The sequence below is a fragment of the Schistocerca americana genome, chromosome 8 (assembly GCF_021461395.2).
Source record: "Schistocerca americana isolate TAMUIC-IGC-003095 chromosome 8, iqSchAmer2.1, whole genome shotgun sequence".
NCBI lineage: Eukaryota > Metazoa > Arthropoda > Insecta > Orthoptera > Acrididae > Schistocerca > Schistocerca americana.
Window position 1 is genome coordinate 519,351,456 of NC_060126.1, and position 24,957 is coordinate 519,376,412.

At 45.0% G+C, this 24,957-nt stretch overlaps 1 protein-coding gene across 2 annotated transcripts in view; it reads left to right on the forward strand.

Annotated features, from left to right (window-relative positions):
* LOC124625787 (organic cation transporter protein) overlaps window positions 1-24,957 on the forward strand; it is a 471,790-nt gene that overhangs the window by 387,141 nt on the left and 59,692 nt on the right. For both annotated transcript variants that reach the window (XM_047149232.1, XM_047149233.1), the window contains exons 3-4: window positions 12,543-12,699; window positions 15,194-15,297. In XM_047149232.1, the coding sequence (XP_047005188.1) occupies window positions 12,543-12,699; window positions 15,194-15,297 (261 nt within the window). The remainder of the gene's footprint in view (window positions 1-12,542; window positions 12,700-15,193; window positions 15,298-24,957) is intronic.

Genomic DNA, 24,957 nt, shown 5'->3' on the forward strand with positions numbered 1-24,957 from the left:
CGTAACATAAATAGACTTCTGTCAAATAACACACAATTCGAATCGTTTCACATTTCTGTAGGCTCTCCTTGATGTCAGTTCATGAATTAATCCAACGCGGTTGAGAAATTTGTTTAAGCACTAGTTTTCGGGTAGCTTTCCATAAATACAACACCCATCTTGCACAAAACATTCTCATCTTCAATTCCTCATGTAAATAGTACCTTTCAGTTTCATCTGATTTGCCTACGGCGCCATCTGTTTTACACAACTGTCCCACGTCCAGCACCGTATTGTGCACTTCGACATTTTCATCCGTGTGTTCGGAGCATTGTCTGCATCTGTAACCTTAAACAGAACTCGGCCACCCCATTTCTCAGCTATTGAAAATTTAGTGGCATAGTCATAAACACCAACGTCGGATGTGCTTCCGTTTCGAATAATCCATAAGAAAAAAATTAACGTATTTAGATATTCCAATTTATGTATTTAAACGAAGTACATGCGAGAAGACTACTTTCGAGAAGTTACATAAACAAAACTACTACGCACATAAAGTTGAAGCATGACGCACTGAGCGATATGTACCGACATAACAAGAACAAAATTTATTTGCTACCTGCATCATCCATATCTCTCTCTCTCTCTCTCTCTCTCTCTCTCTCTCTCTCTGTGTGTGTGTGTGTGTGTGTGTGTGTGTGTGTGTGTGTGTGTGTGTGAGAGAGAGAGAGAGAGAGAGAGAGAGAGAGAGAGAGAGAGAGAGAGAGATATTTGTTCTTCTTGACCTCGTATCTCGTGGTTGGCAGACGAAAGGCTGGTGGAATGATATCGGGACTGTCAAAAGGAAGCCAGACTAAAACCGACGGCCCGTCACGTAGAGAGAGGGCTCTTGTAGAGCTGACGTCAGAGGATGAAGAGGCGCCAGCTATCCCCCAGAAACTGAGTCACTCTTCCGTGACCAGAGCGTCGCCTTGTAATAGTCCACAACAGCTAGAACCGTTCTGTGGCTGAGATTCTGAACTCGCCAAACAGATCAAATGAAGAGTCACCATCGCACTCACTAACTTAACAGCTTTAGTAGGAACCGGAGACAATTTTAGAAAAAATAGTTTATTTATGAAGTGGCATAAATTTTACTGCCCACAAGATTTAACCTAATCTGCATTAGTAACAGGTTTGAGCTCTGAAACGTGTGAGCGCTACCAACACGTCACCACAATTAACTAACATATTTATGTTCTACATATCATTCTACTCGTAATTTGGCCACTACGCGTAGTGGAGGCACCATCACATCGAAAACAAGATTTTGAAATACCTGGTTATATATCATTAGATATGGGTCCAGAAATTGTAGAAGGTTTTATAAAGGGAAGTCGATTCTACAAAAAAAACGAAAATCTGAAGCTAATTACGTGTGATTTTGACTGACGTCATTGGGAAGACTGAAAGGAGAACAAAATCAGAGTTTCTGATGTGACTAACTCTCATTTTCTGATATACAGTAGAAATAACCCAATGAGCTCCGCATCTGAGACGCAGAAGGATCCAGTTAAGTGCGAGTTTGTTAAGAGTATGGACTCTGAAATATGAAATTAACATCTCATGTCACTGGCAATAGCAACACTCGCATCCGAAATGCCTTCACCAAAGAACACGAAGTTATTCCTCAGTTCGAATCTAAAACAACTGCCAACATGAATAACTTAAAGATAGATATCCTCGGTGCAGCTCAAAAATGGTTAAAATGGCTCTGAGCACTATGGGACTTAACATCTGAGGTCAGCAGTCCCCTAGACTTAGAACTACTTAAAACTAACTAATCTAACGACATCAACCTCATCCATGCCCGAGGCAGGATTCGAACCTGCGACCGTAACAGGCGCGCGGTTCCGGACTGAAGCGCCCAGGACCGCTCGGCCACAGCGGCCGGCCTGGTTTCAGCGAAGCAGCTTTAATATCTTAAGAAAGGCAACATCTCCTCTCCAGATTGTATACCAGCCAACTTCCTTTCAGAGTATGCTGATAAAATAGGTGCATACTTACCGATCGTATACAACCGCTCGTTCGTCGAAAGATCCGTACCTAAAGAATGGGAAGTTGCACAAGTCACACAAAAATGCAATAGAGGAAATAGGAGTAATCCGTTGAATGACAGACCAATATCGCTAACGTCGATTTACAGCAGAGTTTTGGAACGTGTACTGTGTTCCAGCATTACGGGTTACCGCGAAGAAAACGATTTATTGACATACAGCCAACACGGATTCAGAAATCAGTGTTCTTGTGAAATTTAACTGCCTCCTTGCTCTCACGGAGTAATGAGTGCTATCGACAGGGGATGTCAAACTGATTCCATGTTTTTCGATTTACAGAAGGGTTTTGACATCATTCGTCACAAGCGACTTCTAATGAAATTGCGTGCCTATTGAGTATCGTTTCAGCTGTGCAACTGGACTAGTGATTCCTTGTCTGAAATGTCACAGTTCGTAGTAACTGGCGGAAAATCATCGGGTAGAACAAAACTAATATCTGACATCGTGTACAAATACGCATAAACAAATTATTAGGTTAATAGTGAGCTTCCGGGTCTTCTGCTAAGTTCTTGTTTCCATTTCACATTTCGACGACGAAACCGGTCGTCTTCTTCAGGTGCTAAGAGTTTTGCTGTTAAGTGTGTTCGCAGCCTGGACTCCAACCAGACTCTGATCTATTGTTAGTCTCACGCCGCTACTTACAGCATAGGTAGATTCCCGATGCCCACTACATCCTATGGTGCTCTTTTGTTTTTCAGAGCTTGCACTGATGTTCCGCGAAACGCAAATTCTCTCAGCGTTTTCCCACTCTGGTGCGTGCGAGAAACGACGAGATTCTCATAAATTTAGTGCCCGACCCCGAGCGTTATTAACACTGAGGTAACAAAAATCGCGGAATACCTCTCAGTATCGTGTCGGGCCTGCTTTTGCCCTCCGTAGTGCAGCAGCTCAACGTGGCATGGACTCAGCAAGTCGTCGGAAGTTTCCTGCACAAATATTGAGCCATGCTGTCTCTATAGCCGTCCACAACTGCGAAAGTGTTGGCAGCGCTGATTTTCGTTCACGAACTGACCTCCCGATTACGTACCAAAATTGTCAGATTTATTCATGTCGGGCGATCTGGGTGGCCAAACCAGTCGCTTGAATTGTCCAGAACCTTCTCCAAACAAATCGCCCGCTGACATGAGGCGTTGTCGTCCCTAAAAAAAATACCATCATTGTTTGGGAACTTGTCGCCCATGAACGGCTGCAAATGTTAAAGTAGTCGAAAATCCACAGGACTCAGTACATTCCATCTAAACGCACGGTGATTGCGTGTCACTTGTGTCATGCGTCTGTACTCGAGATTCCCAACACTCTTGTAGATGCCCAGGTCCACTGTTCCGATCTGATAGTGAAGTGAAGTGGAAACGTGGAGGGACACGTACAGCACAAAAGCGTACAGGCCGACCTCGTCTGTTGACTGACAGAGACCGCCGACAGTTGAAGAGGGTCGTAATGTGTAATAGGCAGACATCTATCCAGATAATCACACAGGAATTCCAAACTGCATCAGGATCCACTGCAAGTACGAGGTGCATTCAAGTACTAGGTCCTCCGATTTTTTTTCTAATTAACTACTCACCCGAAATCGAAGAAACTGGCGTTACATCTCGACGTAATCGCCCTGTAGACCTACACATTTTTCACAACGCTGACGCCATGATTCCATGGCAGCGGCGAAGGCTTCTTTAGGAGTCTGTTTTGACCACTGGAAAATCGCTGAGGCAATAGCAGCACAGCTGGTGAATGTGCGGCCACGGAGAGTGTCTTTCATTGTTGGAAAAAGCCAAAAGTCACTAGGAGCCAGGTCAGGTGAGTAAGGGAGCATGAGGAATCACTTCAAAGGTGTTATCACGAAGAAACTGTTGCGTAACGTTAGCTCGATGTGCGGGTGCGTTGTCTTGGTGAAACAGCACACGCGCAGCCCTTCCCGGACGTTTTTGTTGCAGTGCAGGAAGGAATTTGTTCTTCAAAACATTTTTGTAGGATGCACCTGTTACCGTAGTGCCCTTTGGAACGCAACATGGAACGCAACATGGACACCACCATTTTTTCAGCACTGGCGGTTACCCGAAATTTTTTTGGTGGCAGTGAATCTATGTGCTTCCATTGAGCTGACTGGCGCTTTGTTTCTGGATTGAAAAATGGCATCCACGTCTCATCCATTGTCACAACTGACGAAAGTCCCATTCGTGCTGTCGTTGCGCGTCAACATTGCTTGGCAACATGCCACACTGGCAGCCATGTGGTCGACAGTCAGGATTCGTGGCACCCACCTGGATGACACTTTTCGCATTTTCAGGTCGTCATGCAGGATTGTGTGCACAGAACCCACAGAAATGCCAACTCTGGAGGCAATCTGTTCAACAGTCATTCGGCGATCCCCCAAAACAATTCTCACCACTTTCTCGATCATGTCGTCAGACCGGCTTGTGCGAGCCCGAGGTTGTTTCGGTTGGTCATCACACGATGTTCTGCCTTCATTAAACTGTCGCACCCACGAACACACTTTCGACACATCCATAACTCCATCACCACATCTCTCCTTCAACTGTCGATGAATTTGAATTGGTTTCACACCAAGCAAATTCAGAAAACGAATGATTGCACGCTGTTCAAGTAAGGAAAACGTCGCCATTTTAAGTATTTAAAACGGTTCTCATTCTCGCCGCTGGCGGTAAAATTACATCTGCCGTACGGTGCTGCCATCTCTGGGACGTATTGACAATGAACGTGGCCTCCTTTTAAAACAATGCGCATGTTTCTATCTCTTTCCAGTCCGGAGAAAAAAAAATCGGAGGCCTTAGAACTTGAATGCACCTCGTATATGACAGTTAGGTGGGAGGTGAGAAAAGTTGGATTTCATGGTCGAGCGGCTGGTCATAAGCCACACATCACGCCGATAAATGCCAAACGATACCTTTCTTGGTGTAAGGAGCGTAAACATTGGACGATTGAACAGTGGAAAAACGTTGTGTAGAGTGACGAATCGGGGTACACAATGTGGCGATCCGATGGCACGGTGTGGGTATGGCGAATGCCCGGTGAACGTCATCTGCCAGCGTGTATAGTGCCAACAGTACAATTCGGAGGCGGTGATGTTAGGTTGTGGTCGTGTTTTTCATAGAGAGGGTTGCACCCCTTGTTTTGCGCAGCTCTGTAACAGCACAGGCCTACATCGATGTTTTAAGCATCTTCTTGCTTCCCACCGTTGAAGAGCAATTTGGGGATGGCGATTGCATCTTTCAACACGATCGAGCACCTGTTCATAATGCATAGCCTGTGGCGGAGGGGTTACGCGAGAATAACTTCGTTGTAATGGCCGAGCCTGTACAGAGTCCTGACATGAATTCTATAGAGCACCTTTGGGATGTTTTGGAGCGCCGATTGCGTGCCAGGCCTCACCGAACGATACCTCTCCTCAGTGCAGCGTTCCGTGAAGAATGGGCTGCCATTCCCAAAGAAACCTTCCGGCAGCTGACTGAACGTATGCCTGCGAGAGTGGAAGCTGTCATCCTGGCTAAGGGTGGGCCAACACCATACTGAATACCAGCATTACCGATCGAGGGTGCCACGAACTTGTAAGTCATTTTCAGCCAGGTGTCCGGATACTTTTGATCACATAGTGTACTTCTGTGTGCGCGTCACGTGCCCGCAATGCCGCCAGGCAGCATCAAACGCCGCGGCCGGACAGTGGTCACAACTTGTCGCCTCATCAGAGTATTCCAAGAGTTTTGTCGCCTCGGTTGATGGGTAAATTGAAACCGCCTTAGGATAAGAAGTCTCTAGTATGGTAGGCAATATGCAGGATTGGATGGACAGAAATTCTGTTGAGATGGCACGAATTTTCTCACGTTTCAGGGATACGAAGAGGCGGTATCGTTATTGAGACCCGTACTGAATAGGTACTTATCTTAGGTGTGCACTTGGGACCTTAGGTACCTTTGCACAGTGGCATCTGCGCCAGGAAAACATACTTCAAAATTCGGCGAGTGGTGCGTAGGAATGTACCAAGACTGCTACCCATGTCTTGAGGAAAGTTTTTCTGCCGCAGCTCGATAGTAAACTCCGGTTGTCCCGGAATCCACTTTCTTACGTGAGAACGCCGGCCGGTGTGCCGAGCGATTCTAGGCACTTCAGTCTGGAACCGCGTGACCGCTACGGTCGCAGGTTCGAATCCTGCCTCGGGCATGGATGTGTGTGATGTCCTTAGGTTAGTTAGGTTTAAGTAGTTCCAAGTTCTAGGGGACTGATGACCGTAGATGTTAAGTCCCATAGTGCTCAGAGCCATTTGAACCATTTTCCTTTGTCTTACGTGAGAACCTTTTAACCATCTCACAACGCTTGTCCTGTTCACTTTTGTTTATGAAATAAATCTAACAAAACGATTGCAGAATCGTGAAGTGATACGTACCAGTCTCTGAAGTAGTGCTGGAGGGAAGTGACACCATGAATCGTGCGGGTCTGTCCACAAATCTGTAAGAATACGAGGGTGTGGAGATCTCTCCTGAACAGTACGTTGGAAGGCATCCCATATATTTTTAACAATGTTCATGTCTGGAGAGTTTGGTGGCCAGCGGCAGTATTAAACACAGAAGAGTGCTCCTGGAGCCACTGTGTAGCGATTCTGGACGTGTGGGGTGTCGCATTGTCCTGGTGGAAATGCCCAAGTCCGTCGGAATGCGCAATGGACGTGGATGGATGCCGGTGATCAGACAGTATGTTTACGTTGGTGTCACCTGTCAGAGTCGTATCTAGACGTATGAGAGATCCCATATGACTCCAACTGCACACTCCCCACACCATTACAGAGCCGCCTCTAGCTTGAAGAGTCCCCTGCTGACATGCAGGGTCCATGGATTCATGTGGTTACTTCCATACCCGTACACGTCCATCCACTCGATACAATTTGAAACGAGACTCGTCCGACCAGGCAACATGTTTCCAGTCATCAGCAGTCCAATGTCTGTGTTGACAGGCCCAGGTGAGGCGCAAAGCTTTGTGTCGTGCAGTCATCAAGGGTTAACGAGTCGTCTTCGGCTCCGAAACAGCATCTCGATGACGATTCGTTGAATGGTTCGCACGCTGACACTTGTTCATGGCTCAGAACTGAAATCTGTAGGAATCTGCGGAAGAGTTGCACTTCCGTCACGTTGAACGATTCTCTTCAGTCGTCGTTGATCCCGGTGTTGCAGGATCTTCTTCCGGCCGCAGCGATGTCGGAGATTTGATGTTTTACCGGATTCCTGATATTCACGGCACACTCGTGAAAGGGTCGCACGGGAATATCCGCACTTCATCGCTATCTCTGAGGTACTGTGTCCCATCGCAGATGCGCCAACTATATCACCACGTTCACTTGTTACGTTCAAACTCACTTAAATCTTGATGACCTGCCATTGTAGCAGCAGTAACCGATCTAACTGCACCAGACACTTGTTGTCTTGTATAGGCATTTCCAACAGCAACGCCGTTTTCTGCCCGATTAAATATCTCTGTTTCCATACGCATGCGTTTGGCACTTCAGTGTAATTTTTTTCACTTGGGAAGGATAGGGCTTTTAGGTCCTCTTTCCACTTAACTAGGAGTCATTAGAGACTGTGTTTGCGGTTATCATTACAGTGCTCTTAGAAGATTAGGTATACACAATGATAGCTATAACTTTCGTAATTGGTACACACTTCTAACCATGTTTGACCTCCCGTCAAAAGCCTGAATAATTGCCTTTTTCAGCGCGGACCGCTGCGAGACGTATAAGAAGCAAGTGTATCAGGTTGTGGAAGGTACCCACAGGGAAGTGGAGCCATCGGACACCAGTGTAGCGGCCAGCTGCACCGGTTTCTCGGCTGAGGCTCCGTGGAGCGAACAACAGGGTCGAGGTGGTCTCACAGATTCTAGATTCCGTTTAAATCCAGAATTTGCTCGCGAGGGGAGTACGGTAAACTGAGCCCGGCGGTCGCTGCGACACGTTGCATTGTCCTGCTGGTAGATGGCATCGTGCCGAAGAAAAACACACTGCTTGTACGGATGAACATGGTCCCCAAGGACGGACGCATAATTGCGTTGATGCATTGTAACTTCTACAATGACGAGATAACCTATGGAATCCCACGAAAGCCTTCCCCAAACCATAACGCTCATGCGTTGCGGTTAATTGAGGCCAGGTTTGGTGCTGAATTAACTAATCTCTTTCGGCATGTGTTGACATCCACTTACTTTTTATTTAATGACCAGTATTGCGAGCAGACAGATGGAGTTGCGATGGGTATCCGTTGTCCCCTGTGATCGCATATTTCTTTATGGAAGACTTTGAGGAACGTGTACTGGAGTCGGCGCCTTTGAAACCCGCCTGTTTCTTTACATACGTTGACGATACCTTCGTTGTTTGGCCTCATGGTAGGGAGAATTGGAATGTCTTTCTAGAACATCTGAACTCGATCCACCCGAACATTCGTTTTACGATGGAGGTGGAAGAGGATGGTTGCCTTACCTTTCTTGACGTGTTGGTTAGGAGGAAGGATGATGGATCGTTGGGACATGCAGTCTACAGGAAACGTACTCACACCGACTTGTACTTACAGGCTGATAGTTGTCACCATCCGGCACAGCGTGAAGGGGTACTTCGTACCTTGGTACACAGGGCACATGTCGTTTCTGACGCCGAGACTTTGCCAGCTGAGCTGTCCCATCTTGAAGTTACATTTCGTCAAAATGGTATAGTGATAGACAGATTGAACGTGCGTTGCACTATCGACCAACTGTACATCGGGTGATTGATGATAATTCTGAGTCAACACCTAAGTCTACTGCCTTTTTGCCTTACGTAGGAAACACGTCCAACAAAATCGGTCGTATTTTACGGAAATACGATGTGAAATGTGTTTTCCAAACTCCATCTAAAATTAGAGCACATTTGAGTTTCGTTAAGTATGATCTTGGACTGCGTAAGGCGGGTGTATATCGTATTCCGTGTAGCTGCGGCATGGCATATATTGGTCAAACTATCAGGACCCTGCAGGACCGATGTACTGAGCATAAACGGCACACACCATTACAGCAGCCACATAGATCTGCTATTGCCGAACATTGCTTGGATACTGGTCACCCCATGTTATATAATAACACCGAGATATTGGCATGCACGTCCAGCTATTGGGACAGTGTGATTCGGGAGGCAGCTGAGATTAAATTAGCGAGCAACCTCGTTAACAGGGATGGAGGTTTCTGTTTAAACTCTGTTTGGAATCCGGCTCTCTCCCCTGTCAAAAAACAGAGGGACAGAGTCAATGCTACCTCACCTGCGAATTCATAGCCTCACTATCGATACCTCTGACTTTGGTCATCTTTGGTGGCACTAGTGCTCAGTGTGTGTGTTACCTCTCCTGCTTCAGTCCGAGAACAGAGGTTTTAAATTTGCACGTACGCCGCCTGTCCGTTGCAGTTTGCCTTGAAAATGGCGGGGTGTTCTCCCGCAGAAATATCGGCGGTCGCTGAAAGCGTTACCTGGCTGAATTCCGGGAAGTTGGCAGGCCGGTGTGGCCGTGCGGTTCTAAGCGCTTCAGTTTGGAACCGCGTGACCGCTACGGTCGCAGGTTCGAATCCTGCCTCGGGCATGGATGTGAGTGATGTCCTTAGGTTAGTTAGGTTTAAGTAGTTCTAAGTTCTAGGGGACTGATGACCTCAGAAGTTAAGTCCCATAGTGCTCAGAGCCATTTGAACCATTTGAATTCCGGGAAGTTATTTGAAAGTTGTATACGACAGGAGAAACTCAGGTCTCACATTTTTATTTCTTACATACTCCGATGGCACCACAAAATACATGAAAGGTAATCGTAGTTGCGAATATGGGCAAGACTCAGCTGTATAATGAAATGACGACATTGAAACTCTGTGCCGGAACGGGCCTCTAACTTGGATTTCCCAATTGTCGCGAGCGGTCGCCTTAACCACTCTGGCTGTAGGAGCACACTTCATAGTCAGGCCAAAAATTCGGCATGTTCTCGTGGATGGTGTCTAGAACCTGCACCGTACATTTATTATGTTTTTACTTTCAGTTAAAACGACTCGACTTCACAGGAATGTAGAAAACAAATGTATGAGTGTAGGTTGTACCCACGTGGACGACGATATGCGGAAGTTTGGGTCGGGCTATCAATCGCTCTGGATAGCCAAAGTGCTAAGGCGACTCCTCGCTACAAGCGGTAAATCGGGCTTCGAGTCCCGGGCCGGCACAAATTCTCAATGTCTTCATTCCATTACACGGCTGAGGGTTGTCTATATTCGCATCTGCAAATCCACCTCATGTATTTCACAACAGCTGTAGTCGCTGCAGTGCGTGTTACCTCGGTCAGGCATGCACTGCGGTCTCGAAGGACCACAAAAGGTTACATATAATTGACAATGTATAAAATATATAATTTATTAGAATAAAAATGTACATATTCTAATTCTTTACTATTGTGCCAATTTTCTTTTAGCCATTCCAACAATGCGCGTGAGAAATCGTGCCGTCTCTGTCTGCCCCGTTCATACATCTTGCGTTCCGTGGGTTTCACCTGTTAAGCCACAAAGAGGGTCATATTGTACGTCCCACGCACCTTCCTGCTTCTTCCCACTCTTGTCCTCACTCATTTCAACGCCTGCAGTTTCAAGTCTTACACGTTGATTCAGTCAGGCTGATATCTAGATTTGCGAGTGTTTCAGATCGTTCGTTCCCCTCTTACGTCAAAGTTCTCTAGTGCTTTGCATGCCTACCGTAGTGGGGACCTGAATTTGAGATACTAGTGTATGGACAAATCAGAATTGTTCCTGTTCTTCTCATACTCCTCAGCTATCTAAGAGGTCCAGAACTAGAAGCCATGCTCATTGTGTAGCCCCAAGTGCTCCTGTTAGGATACTCTTAGCACCTCTTAGATACAGACTTCAGTAACACGGGTGCTGTCGTAAAGTACTCAGCAGTGACCCCAGTACTGTATCGCGCTGAGCCGAGGTCCTAAAGGCGTCTGCATGATGACCCCACGGCGTACCTGGCAGGTTAACCAAAACACTATCACGGCTTCCAGTTCGAGCCACCGCCTCCATCTGTGGTCTGTATGACAAAGTTCAGACCAGATTTATGGGCCTGTCGTTCTGCCTTACGCACTTCTCATTCGTAGAAATTTGTGACTTTCTATTTGTCTCCCTGTTTGCATTAACGTACAAACTGTCTTATTGGGGTAGGATCAAAATGGCATCAGATGTAATGTTTGTACAGTATTTCAGCTCCTTAAAAAGTTTTACTTGAATTTCTTCATAGATTTTGCCGTGTCATTCTATGGCCGGCATCAGCGTACGAAAATTTACAAGATGACACTTTCGCTATGAGTAGTATGCAGTTTAAAAAAAGAAGGGACAGAGTTGAACTGTGCGTTACATCATTTTCCAATACTGTATTGTTACTGGCCTTGTAAATAAGTATAATTATGTTCTTGTTGTTACAGACATCATACCGAAGAGAGATTTGATGCAGTTCTCCACGCTACTCTATTGTCTTTTCATATCTACATAAATATTGCAACCACCTTCATATACTTCCACACTTCCCTGTAATACCAAAATACCTCACTTTATTTTATTTTCTCTGTCATCTTAATTCCTAGTTTAATGAAGTTATGCCATAAAGCTTGTGTCTTCGCTGGAAGATTTAGAACATCTTCATTGTCTAGGCCACTTACTCATATAACTTTACAATTCTGCTGTAGCATCACATTTTTGAAAGCTTCTATTTCCTTCTTGCTTGTAATATATATCTTCCACAATTCACTGCCATACAACAATGTAACCAGTCGAATACTTTCCTTGACTTTTTACTATGTGCTACCGTAGTTCTCTTTCTCAAAAAAAGCGTTTCATACTGTTGACAATTTGCATATAATATCGTCTTTCTTTCTAGCGTCATCTATTATCTTGCTACCCAAATAGCAAAACTCGCCTACTACATTTAGAGTCTCATTTTCTTATCTAATTCTCTACATCATCTGATGTCATTCAAGTAGTCTCCATTACTCTTGTTTTACTTTTATTTTCATTTTATGACCTCTTTTTAAAGATACTATACAATCCGGGCAACTGGTCTTCCTACTCCTTTGCTATGTCTGGTAGAATTACGCTGTTATCCTCCAACGCTGCAAACTTTATTTCTTCTCCTCGAATTTTAATTATCTTTTCAACTTGCACCTTGGATATCTTTATCAGCTGCTCTTTGCGCAGATACTGTGACACATGTGGGGTGGGCTGCAACCCTGTCTCACTCATATCTCAGTTAGTGCGCCCCTTTCACGTCCTACAGTTCTTTAATACTGCACTTTGATTTCGGTAAAAGTTAATTATATTTATAAGTTATTTTATCTTTCATTAATTATACAGTATTATTCTTAGTTTTTCTCATTGTTTGTGTCTATTGCCGCGGTTTTTTGCTCTGTCAGTTGAAACCTAGCTATTCTGCAGAGAAGCGGAGTCCTGTTCGTACTACAACTACAACTACAGTGCACTGGCTGACCTGGGCTTCGTGGACGCGCTCCAAGAGGTGCAGTCGCAGCCGCGGCCTCCGAGAGTCCCCTGCATCAGCCACGACTACGAGGACTACCACACCATCACCTCAGAGGTACGCACGCACCACTCTTCTCCATCTCGCACCAACGGTAGTCGTGACATCTTCCATATGGGACAAATTGTCTGTGGTGTGCGTACTGTAAGACCTTCGGTACACACACCATCAGATTATTTGACTTGTCGCACTATCGAAGTAGGCGAGTGTCAGCAATATGTCTCGTGGTCTTATCGTGGCGTGTTTACCTTTTGCCGTTAGGTCAGACGATAGAAATGCCACTTGCACGCTTAGCGTAGCAGATTGACGGTGACCAACTTTAAACAGAATTTGATTAATTTTCACACACATTTATTAAAATAATAAAAAACATAGATATTACGTAACTTGATTCTGGATGCTGTTTACAATTGACAATCTGAAGTTCCTTTGGTCTTGGTACGTTAATCTTATTCTCACATATCTTTGATACTTGACAAAGTGTCTATACATTTCTCTTCATGGCTATGTACAGGAATACGGTAATCTTATTAGGCGCAGACTGAAACTTGACTATAGACTGGTACAGACTAATGCAGACCGATGCATACTGGTACAGACTGATGCAAACTGACTAATCGGAGGTCTGTACACTCGTTATAACATCTCTCGCGTTCAGGTATGACTGCGCGAGTGTGATCCGCGAGGAGAAAAGGTTCTACTTAAGCAGCAATCTCATTGGCAGCGTTACATATTAATACGCGGATCGGCGGAAGCAGAATTCGGTCCGTCTTTATGGCAGCGCCATCTCGTAATGCAGAGACGGACGAGCGCTGCGCCTGCGCTGTTGTACTTAGCGGGGCGCCCTCTAGTGGGAAAGTTGTGTACGCGCTGACTACGCGGAACTATGTACACAACATTATCCTAACACCAACATTTTATATACTGTAAATATGTCAGACTCAAAGGCTAACCTGGGCCATATAAATGTGACCATATTGTCTAGACCTAAATTCGGCACACACGGGAGGGGGGGGGGGGGGGAGAGGGGAGAGAGAGGAGAGAGAGAGAGAGAGAGAGAGAGAGAGAGAGAGAGAGAGAGAGACTGACAAAGACAGGGGTGGAGCAGATGGACATAGGGGGGACGCACAGAGAGTGGGGGGTGGGGTGGAGGTGGTGGACAGGAATAGGTGGGAGGGATGTAAAGAGGAGGGAAGAGAGGTGTATAAAGAAAGAAGGGCTGGATAGAGAGGGAGAGGCAGGACGAATAGAAGACTGGAATAAATAAATACCCGGTCAACGCCGTCTTTCTCAGCTAGTTTTTACATAAAAATGGTTTTTTCACTGTCAGCCACGCATCTTTATATATTTTTAGGGAACGTAATGCAATGATCGTTTCCACCGAACATGTGCATCTGTTTCAAATTCTGAACAAAAGCGTTACAACCATCGCACTTAATAATGATAATAATAATAATAATGATAATGATAATGATAATAATGATAATACTAGTTGGTGGTCGTCGTCGTCGTCGTCGTCGTCGTCGTCGTCGTCAGTCCCGAGACTGGTTTGATGCAGCTCTCCATGCTACTCTATCCTGTGCAAGCTTCATCATCTCCCAGTACCTACTGCAGCCTACATCCTTCTGAATCTGCTTAGTGTATTCATCTCTTGGTCTCCCTCCACGATTTTTACCCTCCACGCTGCCCTCCAATGCTAAATTTGTGATCCCTTCATGCCTCAGAACATGTCCTACCAACCGGTCCCTTCTTCTTGTCAAGTTGTGCCACAAACTCCTCTTCTCCACGATTCTATTCAATACCTCCTGATTAGTTATGTGATCTACCCATCTAATCTTCAGCATTCTTCTGTAGCACCACATTTCGAAAGCTTCTGTTCTCTTCTTGTCCAAACTATTTATCGTCCATGTTTTACTTCCATACATGGCTACACTCCATACAAATACTTTCAGAAACGACTTTCTGACACTTAAATCTGTACTTGATGTTAACAAATTTCTCTTCTTCAGAAACGCTTTCCTTGCCATTGCCAGTCTACTTTTCTATCCTCTCTACTTCGACCATCATCAGTTATTTTGCTCCCCAAATAGCAAAACTCCTCTACTACTTTTAGTGTCTCATTTCCTAATCTAATTCCCTCAGCATCACCCGACTTAATTCGACTACATTCCATTTTCCTCGTTTTGCTTTTGTTGATGTTCATCTTATACCCTCCTTTCAAGACACTGTCCATTCCGTTCAACTGCTCTTCCAAGTCCTTTGCTGTCTCTGACAGAATTACAATGTTATCGGCGAACCTCCAAGTTTTTATTTCTTCTCCATGGATTTTAATACCTACTCCGAATTTTTCTTTTGTTTCCTTTATTGATTGCTCAGTATACAGATTGAATAACATCGGGGATAGGCTACAACTATGTCTCGCTCCCTTCCCAACCACTGCTTTCCTTTCATGCCCCTCGACACTAGTTGGTAAATAAAAATTTAGCGGACTTATCCTGCCACTTAATACTGCTGCCGCTCTGTAGGTCTGTCACAGTTGTGTCTGTTGCAGTGGGACCTGGTGTGTGAGAGGACTGCGCTTCGCTCCACGGCTCAGATGGTCGTCTCTTTCGGGAAGCTGCTTGGCGCGCTCATCTTCGGCTTCATCGCAGACAGGTGAGTGCTTCGGGTCAGCCACAATAGAAACTTGAACGGTTAAAGCTGCTGAATGTGCGCTCCATGGGCAGAAAATTATCCAACAGCGGGCAAGAGTCTAAAATTGACGTTTTTGATACTGCTGATTCTGTGTCTTTAAAAGTATGTGACCTATTGTATCTAATGTCTCTCTTCGAATATAATTACTTTGATACCTGAAGGGTTAGCGTATTTCATTAGTATATGGAATGTGCATACGTATTTTTATTCATTGAAGAAAAAAAGTCTCAACACCATGGAGGAATTTTGCGACATAAACGATAATTGGCAGGTGTGCTGTTACATCTGAAAGATGTCTATTCAGATTCGTGCCAGTTGCATAGGAGTGGCGTAGTAGTGCCGAAATGTGGATATAAATCAAATTTGCTTCACATACACAATGTAAAGGTAGTGAGCGTTAGTTACCTTTCATATTGAGTGTTCATGTCGGTCACGAATGCCTTTAAGGCGATGAAAACGCCATTGTCAAGACCTCACTGACTTTGAACGAGGTGGTGTGATAGGGCTACCAGAATCTCGATGTTCCTTCCGCGATAGTGCAGAAAGGCTTGGCAGGACTGCAGCCACTGTACATGGTTGCTGGCAGCGGTGGTCACGGGAATGTACGGTCGCTACAAGACCTGGCTGCAGACGACCACGTGTCTCTGCCGAGAGGGAACACCGTGTTGTTCGGTGTGGGTCTCTGGAGCGTCAGCGACGTTTTGAACAACACTTGGTAACGCAGTGACGAAACTAATTGTTTCAAATCGGTTGCTCCAAGAACAGCTTCGAGCCAGGCGCCCTGTAGCGTGTATTTCACTGACCCCGAACCTTCACCATTTGAAACTTCATTGGAGGGCAGGGTGGAGGTCTGTTGTGTTTTGTGATGAAAGCCTGTACCGCCTCGGTGCCAGTGATGGCCGTGTGTTGGTTAGCAGGAGGTGAACTGAGGACCTGTCTGTGTGATACACACACGGGACCTACACATAGAGTTATGGTGTGGGGTGCCACTTTGTATGACAATAGGAGCGCTCTACTGGCTATCGCTCGCACCTTGACTGCAAGTTTGTACGCCAATCTGATGATTCGACCTGTTGTACTGCCATTCAGGAGTAGCAGTCCAGGTGGGTATTTTCCAACATGATAACGCTCGTCCACATTGCGCCGTTGTAACCCAACACGCTCTACAAGAGTGTCGACATGTTGCCGCCAAATCTGTCTGCAATCGAGCACATGCGGGACATTGTCGGAAGAGAACTCCAGCGTCATCTACAAACAGCATTAACCGTTCCTGTATTGACCGACCACGTGTAACAGGCAGGAAATACCATTCACAGAATGGTATGTGGCATCTGTACACCACAATGCACACACGTTTGCATTCAACATTCCTTTAGTTACATCGGTTATTGAAGTACCACCATTTCACATCTGCGATGGCTTATCTCGCATTTACATTAACTTGTGATCTTGCAATGTTACCCAGACAAATATATTCCCGAAATTTCATTACTCTGCATTAATTGCTGTTCGGTGTTGCGATATTTTTTTTTCTGTAAACTGCAATTACATTCCTAAATGATTAAATAAAACGTATCCAAAGAGTCATAAACTAAAATTAGAAAATATTCACAGAATCTATTTATCAGCCACCAATAATGTTAGTCTAACATGGAAAATTAAAAACTGGAAACAAGAATTGAGTCAGAACGGTGGAGAAAATTTTACTGGATATCAGCAGTAATATCTAGCAAGAAATGTCCATGATTAATACTCTTCGAGATGGAGAACCAAGAAATGAGGTTTAAAAAATAGAGTATACGGCCTTGATGCCATCTACAAAAGTGCATACAAAACTTTACACTGCGTTATTCTAATGGATTTATTGGATTACTTGCATGCCCATTATTTTTGTTATTTTGACTAGCATAATTGAAGTTGAACCAGATCTGTTATGAAAGCTACATTTTTATTGTTTGCGTAAAGTGTAACATGGTGCCATCATTCAACTACGTGAATGTAAGAATGTTCCCAAAGCCACCCCCACATTTGCCGAGAAATTTAGGTAACAGCCTAGTAATAAATGTTTTTACCGGCCACCCGATGCCGCTGTTACAGTTCCAGAATCATTCAAAAGCAGGCTACGGTCAGTAGCGCGAAAATACTAGCTGGAGGCGACTTTAACCTACCGGGTATAGACTGGGATGTCTATGGATTCATTGCGATGGATACACACACACAGTCATGCGAAATAGTTTTGAAAACATTTTCTGAAAACTGTCATAAGCAGTTAGCTCGGCAGCCCACACGCAATGGAAATGTCTTAGTTGTTCTAGCTACAAGTAGGCCGGACCTAATCGACAGTCTCAGTATGGAAGTGGTATCATGTCACAGCAACTGTGGTTACGAAAGTTAATAAAAGAGTCGAGAAGGCCAGGACAGTGTGTCTGATAGACAGAGCAGATAAACAGTTATCATCTCACTTAGACAGTGAACTGAAGTCGCTTAGTTCCAGTAACGTGGTCCTAGAGTAATTATGGACGAAATTTATTGAGACTGTAAATCGTTGTCTAGAGAGTTATGTGCATAGTAAGTGGCTAAAGGATGGAAGAGACCCACCATAGTTTAATAACGAAATTCGGAAAGCGTTGTTACACTCTCGGTTCAAAAGAGAACGCACAAATGACGATAAGGAAAGGTTACTAGACATTCGCGCGTCTGTGAAAAGATCTATGCACGAAGCATACGACTACTACCACCACCCTCATACCTTAGCAAAAGATCTGGCAGAGAACACGAAAATTCTGGTCCTATGTAAATTCGCTAAGCAGGTCTAAGACTTCCATTCACTCCCTCGTTGACCCGTCTGTTGTGGCAGTTGAAGATAGCAAAACGAAAGCCGAAGTTTCAAATTTCACGTTCAAGAAATCGTTCACGCAGAAGAATCGTACAAACAGACCATCATTTGACCATGGGGCAGACTCCCGTGTGGACGACATACTAACAAGCATCCCTGTCGTAGAGAAACAACTGAAAGGTATGAAAGTAAATAAATCATCACGTCAGAGTGGAATCCCAATTCTGCGGCACTGGACACTTTCTTGCATTTATCGTGAATTTTTCATCCGACACAAAGTCCAAAGCGACTGGGAAAAAAGCACCGGTGACTCCAGTAGATAAAAATGGTAAAAAAAAACGGACCCGCAAAATTACAAACCAATATCCCTAACTTCTGTTTGCTGCAGATTCCTTGGAAATATTCTCAGTTCGAATACAATAAACTTTCTTGAGACTGAGAAGTTTATGTCCACGAATCAGTATGCTTTTAGAAAGCATCTCTCGTGTGAAACTCAGCTTGCTCTTTTCTTACATGATATACTTGCGAACTATGGATGAAGGGCAACAGCCAGATTCCATGAAAGCATGTGACACGGTTCCCCATTGCAGGTTGTTACCGAAGGCACGAGCTTATGGAATAAGTTCACAGATGTGTGAGTGGCTCGAAGACTTCTAAAATAATAGAACCCAGCATGTTGTCCTCGACGGCGAATGTTCATCAGAGACAAGGCTATCGTGAGGTGTGCCCCAGGGCAGTGTGACAGGGCCGCTGTTGTTCTCTGTGCACACAAATGATCTGGCCGACAGGGTGGACAGCAGTCTGCGGTTGTTCGCCGATGATGGCGTGTCTGTACGGTAAGGTGTCAAAGTTGAGAGACTGTAGGGAGATACAAGGCGACTTGCATAAAATTTCTAATGGGTGTGATGAGTTGCAGACAGCTCTAAATGTGGAAAAATGTAAGTTAACGCTGATGAGTAGGAAGAATAAACCTGTAATGTTCGGTTACAGCATTAGTAGTGTACTGCTTGACACAGTCACGTCGTTTAAATATCTGGGCGTAACGTTGCAGAGCGGTGTGGGATGGAAGGAGCACGTGATAACTGTGGCAGGAAAGGCGAACGGTCGACATCGCTTTATTGGGCGAATTACAGGTAAGTGTGGTTCGTCTGTAAACGAGGCCGCACATAGGACGTCAGCAGTGCGGCCTGTTCTTCAGCACTGCTCGAGTGTTTGGAATCCGTACCAGATCAGATTGACGGAAGACATCGAAACAATTCAGAGGCGGGCTGCTAAATTTGTTACCGTTAGGTTGGAACAATACGTAAGTGTTACGGAGATGTTTCGGGATCTCAAATCGGAATACCTGGAAGGAAGGCGACGTTCCTTTCGAGAAACACAGTTGAGAAAATTTAGGGAACCGACACTTAAAGCCGACTAACAAACGGTTCTGCTGTCGCAAACATTCGTTGCGCGTAAGGACCACGAAGATAAGATGCGAGAAATTAGGCCTCATACGGAGGCATAAAGACAGTAGTTTGTTTCTTCTTCTTATTCTTCTTTTTAGGGACTGATGACCTTGCTGTTCGGTCCCTTTAACCTCAAACAACCAACCAACCAATTATTCTTCTTTTTCTTCTTCTTCTTCTTCCTCCTCCTCGCTCTGTTTGCGAGTGGAACAGGAAATGAAATGACTAGCAGTGGTTCACGATACCCTCCGCCAGACACCGTACGGTGGCTTGCGGAGTATCCTTGTAGATGAAGAAGACTGTCCTCGTCCGTCAAATGTGTCACTTGGCTGTACATCTGTACCAACTGGGTTGCAGAATTGCTGTATGCTGTGCATTCCGCAGTGATGCAGTCCATAGATGCCAACTCGTCGAGCGGATATCTTTTCCGACCTCCAGATTTCTCAGTTCCTTCGTGTTTTCTAGCACGCCGAATCGTTTTTTCTGTTTCCATCTTTTGTTTCTGAATATTCACACGAAGCACAAATGGCCACACAAGCTGTATAAAATAGAGGCTTTTGCAGGGTCTACTAAAATCACTCTACTCTGTAAAACTGTTTCGTCTCCCCAAGCCGCCACAGGTCTTTTTTGTACATGGAGAAGTGACAAACTGCTGGCAGATAAAACTGTGTGCGGATCGAAAATCGAACCTGTGACGTTTGCTTCTAGCAGGCAATTTCTCTATCGACTGTGCTATTCAGGTGCGGCTCACAAGACGAACTTCGCTTCCGCCATTGCCTCTCTCCTACATTTCAAACTTAACACAAGTTGTATTGCCTGGTCAAAGCAGTTTCATAGTTTACAAACAGTCCCACCATCCATAGACCTAATGATCAGTTGGGGAGGGGGGGGGGGGGGGGGGGTGAACAAAAACACGGAAACGAGCGCACACGCGCGCTCAAACTACCACGGTTAATATGGTGTAGGAAAGCCGTTGGCTTTCAAAATTGCTTCCAATCGTCTCTGAATGAATAAATATAGCTACTAAGGTATTCAGGGGAATCTTACAGCATTCTTCCCGCAAAATGTGGTACGCTCATCTGAAAATGTTGGAGGTGGATAGTGAATACGCACACTTCCCTTCAAAACACACCACAAAGGCTCAATAACATCGAGGTACGGTGATTGTGGTGGTCAGGGAGGATGTGGCAGTTCACCCTCGTACTCACAAAACCAGCCCTTGATGATGCGAGCTGTGTGAACAGCGGTCCTGACGCCTTGTAATATAGAATAACCACTGGAGAGCAAACATTGTATCGTGGGATGGACATGACCAATGAAAATGGTCACAAAATCCTTGGCAGCAGTGCAACTTCGCATAATAACCGTGGGCGCCCACGGAACACCGCGACGCGGCCGCCCAGGTCATCACGTTTCACTCTTGGGCGCACACTCGACCAAAGGACACTCTTCATTGCTTCCTAGAGCAGGTTTTATGGCTTCGGTACCATGTTTTCCTGTTGAGCACACTTGCATTATTGGTGACTGGTTTTGGAATTGCAATACCCCCTGCAAGTCCCTAGTTACGTACTCCCTTTCAGTTTCCGTACTGACAAGGTTCGCAAGTGCGACGTTCGCTTCTGCAGTCACGTTTGCAGCTGTAGTTATTACTTTCCGTCACAATCCTCGTCCATAACAATAGCTTGCGATTAGTCAGAATACATTTTCGTCCTCATTGTGAATTAGCGGATGATCTGTCTTTGCCGGTATGCGTAACAAATCTTAGATACGGTACCTCTTGAAACAGCGAACGCTTCGACTACCTGGTTCAGGGGCACCAACGATTCTCCCAGGCTCGAGTAACTTAGCCCGGACGTAATACACTCACAACTACACAGAGCACTTTCCTGGCCACTGGCCACGGCTAACACTTGCAACTCACTGAGGGCATTGCAGAGGTGGTCAAACACAGTACAACCTGCATTACTGTTCAAGGATGCGTTTCTTGCGGTGTTTCCCTATTTTTGATCACTCCCTGTACGTGCCGTATTCGGGACAAGGCGTACGTCGTCATCGCTATTTACACAGGGAAATTTTTATTTCGCATTACTTAATAGCGGAATCATGAATAATAAGATTCCAGAATTAGTCGCCTTCATTTACAGTAAAAATGGTGACATACTATTTGGAACAGGCAACTGGTTGAAACCAGAAGTAAATAGCCTTGATAAATTCAAAGGAAGACATAATTTCCAGCCGACTGTTTCACTGAAATAGGTACAGGGTGACCCAAAAGTACGTTGACATTTGAAAATTCAAATACTTACGCAATAATGTAGGTAGAGAGGCAAAAACACACGCACATGCTTGAAATGACATGGGGTTTCATTGAAACCAAAAAAGTGCACATGGCGCCTCATACGATACAAAAGCAATAACTAGCATAACAATTGATTTCTAGCAAAGACGACGTTCTTTACAGCAAATGCCCAACACGTCGACCATCATTCAACACCCCCACATGAAATAGAGGGACAATTTTGTGAACAAGCGCTGCACAGCTGATTAGTAGGTACGGTTACAAACTGCCGTCGGTTGTCGTATTCTAGCATCCATAACGAGGTCGGACGGTCGGTGTAGACTTCAGATAACTCCATAACCTCGTAAAGTCACACGGATTGAGGTCTGGGAACCTGAGAGGCCAATCACGGAGAAAGTGGCGGTTCAGCACGCGATCCTCCACACACGTATAGCAATATGTGTTGGAGTGCCATCTTGCATGAAAGTCCTACGTTGCAGCAGGTGTTTATCAGCCGGGATAGGGTTGATGTGACCCTGCAGTGTACCAGCGTACGTCGCACCCGTCACTTTGTCAGCCCGAGAAGCAGCACTCCGCGTTTCCTCGGAGGAAAAGGGTCCGATCGTGGTTGAAGCTGTCAATCCACACCATACCGTGACTCTCTCATCGTGCAGTTTGGTTTCCACCACAGTTCTAGGATCTTAGGTAGCACAAATTCTGCATTTGTGGGTGTTCCCATGCGGCGTCACAGACGTGTTGCTGTTCAGCGCCATCTATTGGTCGGCTTTTGTATCTGTTTTTCTTTTCAATAACATTCCATAACTGCATGTCATTTCGGGCATGTATGTCAAGTTTTAGCTCTCTACCTACATTATTCCGCGAATTAGTGCCTAGTCAAATGTTGACGCTCTGGGTCACCCTATGCTTCATGTAGCACAACTGGCCACTTTGGAGCTTTAACTCGTTGTCAGGCCTACGAATTGGGATGGACACATTCTCCTAGTAAGTGTGTACAGTGAGAGCCTAAACATTGACAAATGGTGGCGTCGCCGGCTCGTGACGCGGTAAGGGAAGTACAAACATAGAGCAGGGACGGACGGGGAATCACTCTGGCGACAATAGTGCCCGTAAACGGGAAGTCCGCTGACGAAAGCGGCTTTGACGGCTGGGAACAAGCATCTCGGAAATAGCGATACTATTCGTTTGCGACTGTCGTGAGCGTATGGAAACCGGTTGAGGATAGTGAGACTGTAACCTCCCCCTCACTTACCGACCTTAATGACAGTGAAAAATGAAACCGCGTGTACCTAATGGGAGTTTTGGAAAAGCAATCGTCACCGAAGTTAACCTGTCGGTAAAGAGGGAGGAAGGGTTACGTCTAAATGAAAGGAAAAATGCAAATGAAACTGGTGGAAATTAATTTTGGAAAGGGGTAAAGTTAATAAAGAAAGTAAATGTGCGGCCGTTACGTTAACAATTAACTAGCGGTAATTAGATATTTGAGATTTGGGGGAAATCACGGTCGCCAGTCCTAAGGACAATTACTATAGTAACTGAAAAAGAAAGGTTATTACACATATAATTAACACTAGAAGCGTGGCAACTGAAGGTTGACACGTGTAGTGTGAAAACTGAAAGTCTGTCAGAAGTAATAAATTTCGCTACACTCTGACTTAATTTAGCAAAAGAATTAATAACACCGGAAAATCGAAAGTTAATTTAGTGACTGAAGTTAATAGTGAGCTTTCTTTCTGAAGCACATCGAAATCCAGTAAAATACGGTTAGTCTTGGACTACCTCAACAATCATTTCAAAAGCTACTTGAATCTACGCAATTTAGAAAGAAGAGATTTAACTTTGAACTTGAATTAAATGATTCTGAACAATTAACAATAGTAAAATTTAGTACGTACCAAGCTGAGCTGCAGTCACAGGTAAGCTAAAATACGGTAACAAAGCTCGCACTCTTAATTCGTGCTTGTGTAATCTAACTATTGTAGCCAGCTAATGCTTGAATTGAACTTTGAAATTAAAGCAGTGAAATCTAATTATATTATTTTAATGCTGGCGTTTGAATTTCAACGACACTCGGGCTCATTTCGGAAAAGGAAGGGACCCTGCTTGGCAATGCAATTGGGACAATGAGCAACAAAGGTTGATGCTAAGTTGCTGTAATTTTGCGAGGCAAATGGAACAATTTGAAAAGCTGAGGTCTGCCATACAGTTCTGAAACTTTACGTGCTTTTAGTCTTCCTTGTTGGTTGATTGAAGGTTTGAAGCCGTCGATCGAGGAGGTGGCGACAGTCACTCATTGTCGGCCGTCGCTGTTGCAGAAGCTGGATGTTGGCGCGCCTTCTTCTCGACACGGTCACCAGGCGAAACGGGCTCTTGATGTGCGCCAGCTAATGCTTCCCGTCCGCGACACCATGTCAGAAACTATCATCGCGAGTCGAGCGCAATTACATGCTGCCAAACCCCGAAAGCGCGGCAACTCGCGGGAGCGTCACACAACACACCTGCTCCACTCGCTACTCCCGCCAGACTTCTACTCCTGCTCTGCCCGCGCTCCACGCGGCAGAGTTAACACTACCAAAGATCCTACACACTTTGATTCTTCACACGACCTATCGACGTAATCGTTCGATAGCAGTTTTCCCTAGGCAAGACCCAGCGTAAAAATACAAATAATATTTACACAACAAATCAATTATACATCGCCATAAATGCATAAATACATATATATATATATACAAATAGTAAAACAATTACAATACGTAAAGACACAGAAATATCATATATTCAGGTAGCAAAAATAAGGAAAACAAATTATAGTACAATAGATGGAAATAGGAGGATATGCATTTCCGGCGTTACAAGACCACGAGTAGATGACAAGGTGTGCCCGTCCACACCTCAAAAGAGAACGTGGAAACTGGAGACTCGTCCATTGTATGAAGCAGTACGAGGCGATCTGTGGAAGTGTGACGAGAGAGTGCAATGCTCATGCAGAGCCGAGCGCTTGGGGCATACTTTTCAACGCACTTTGTTGAGTACGGGGC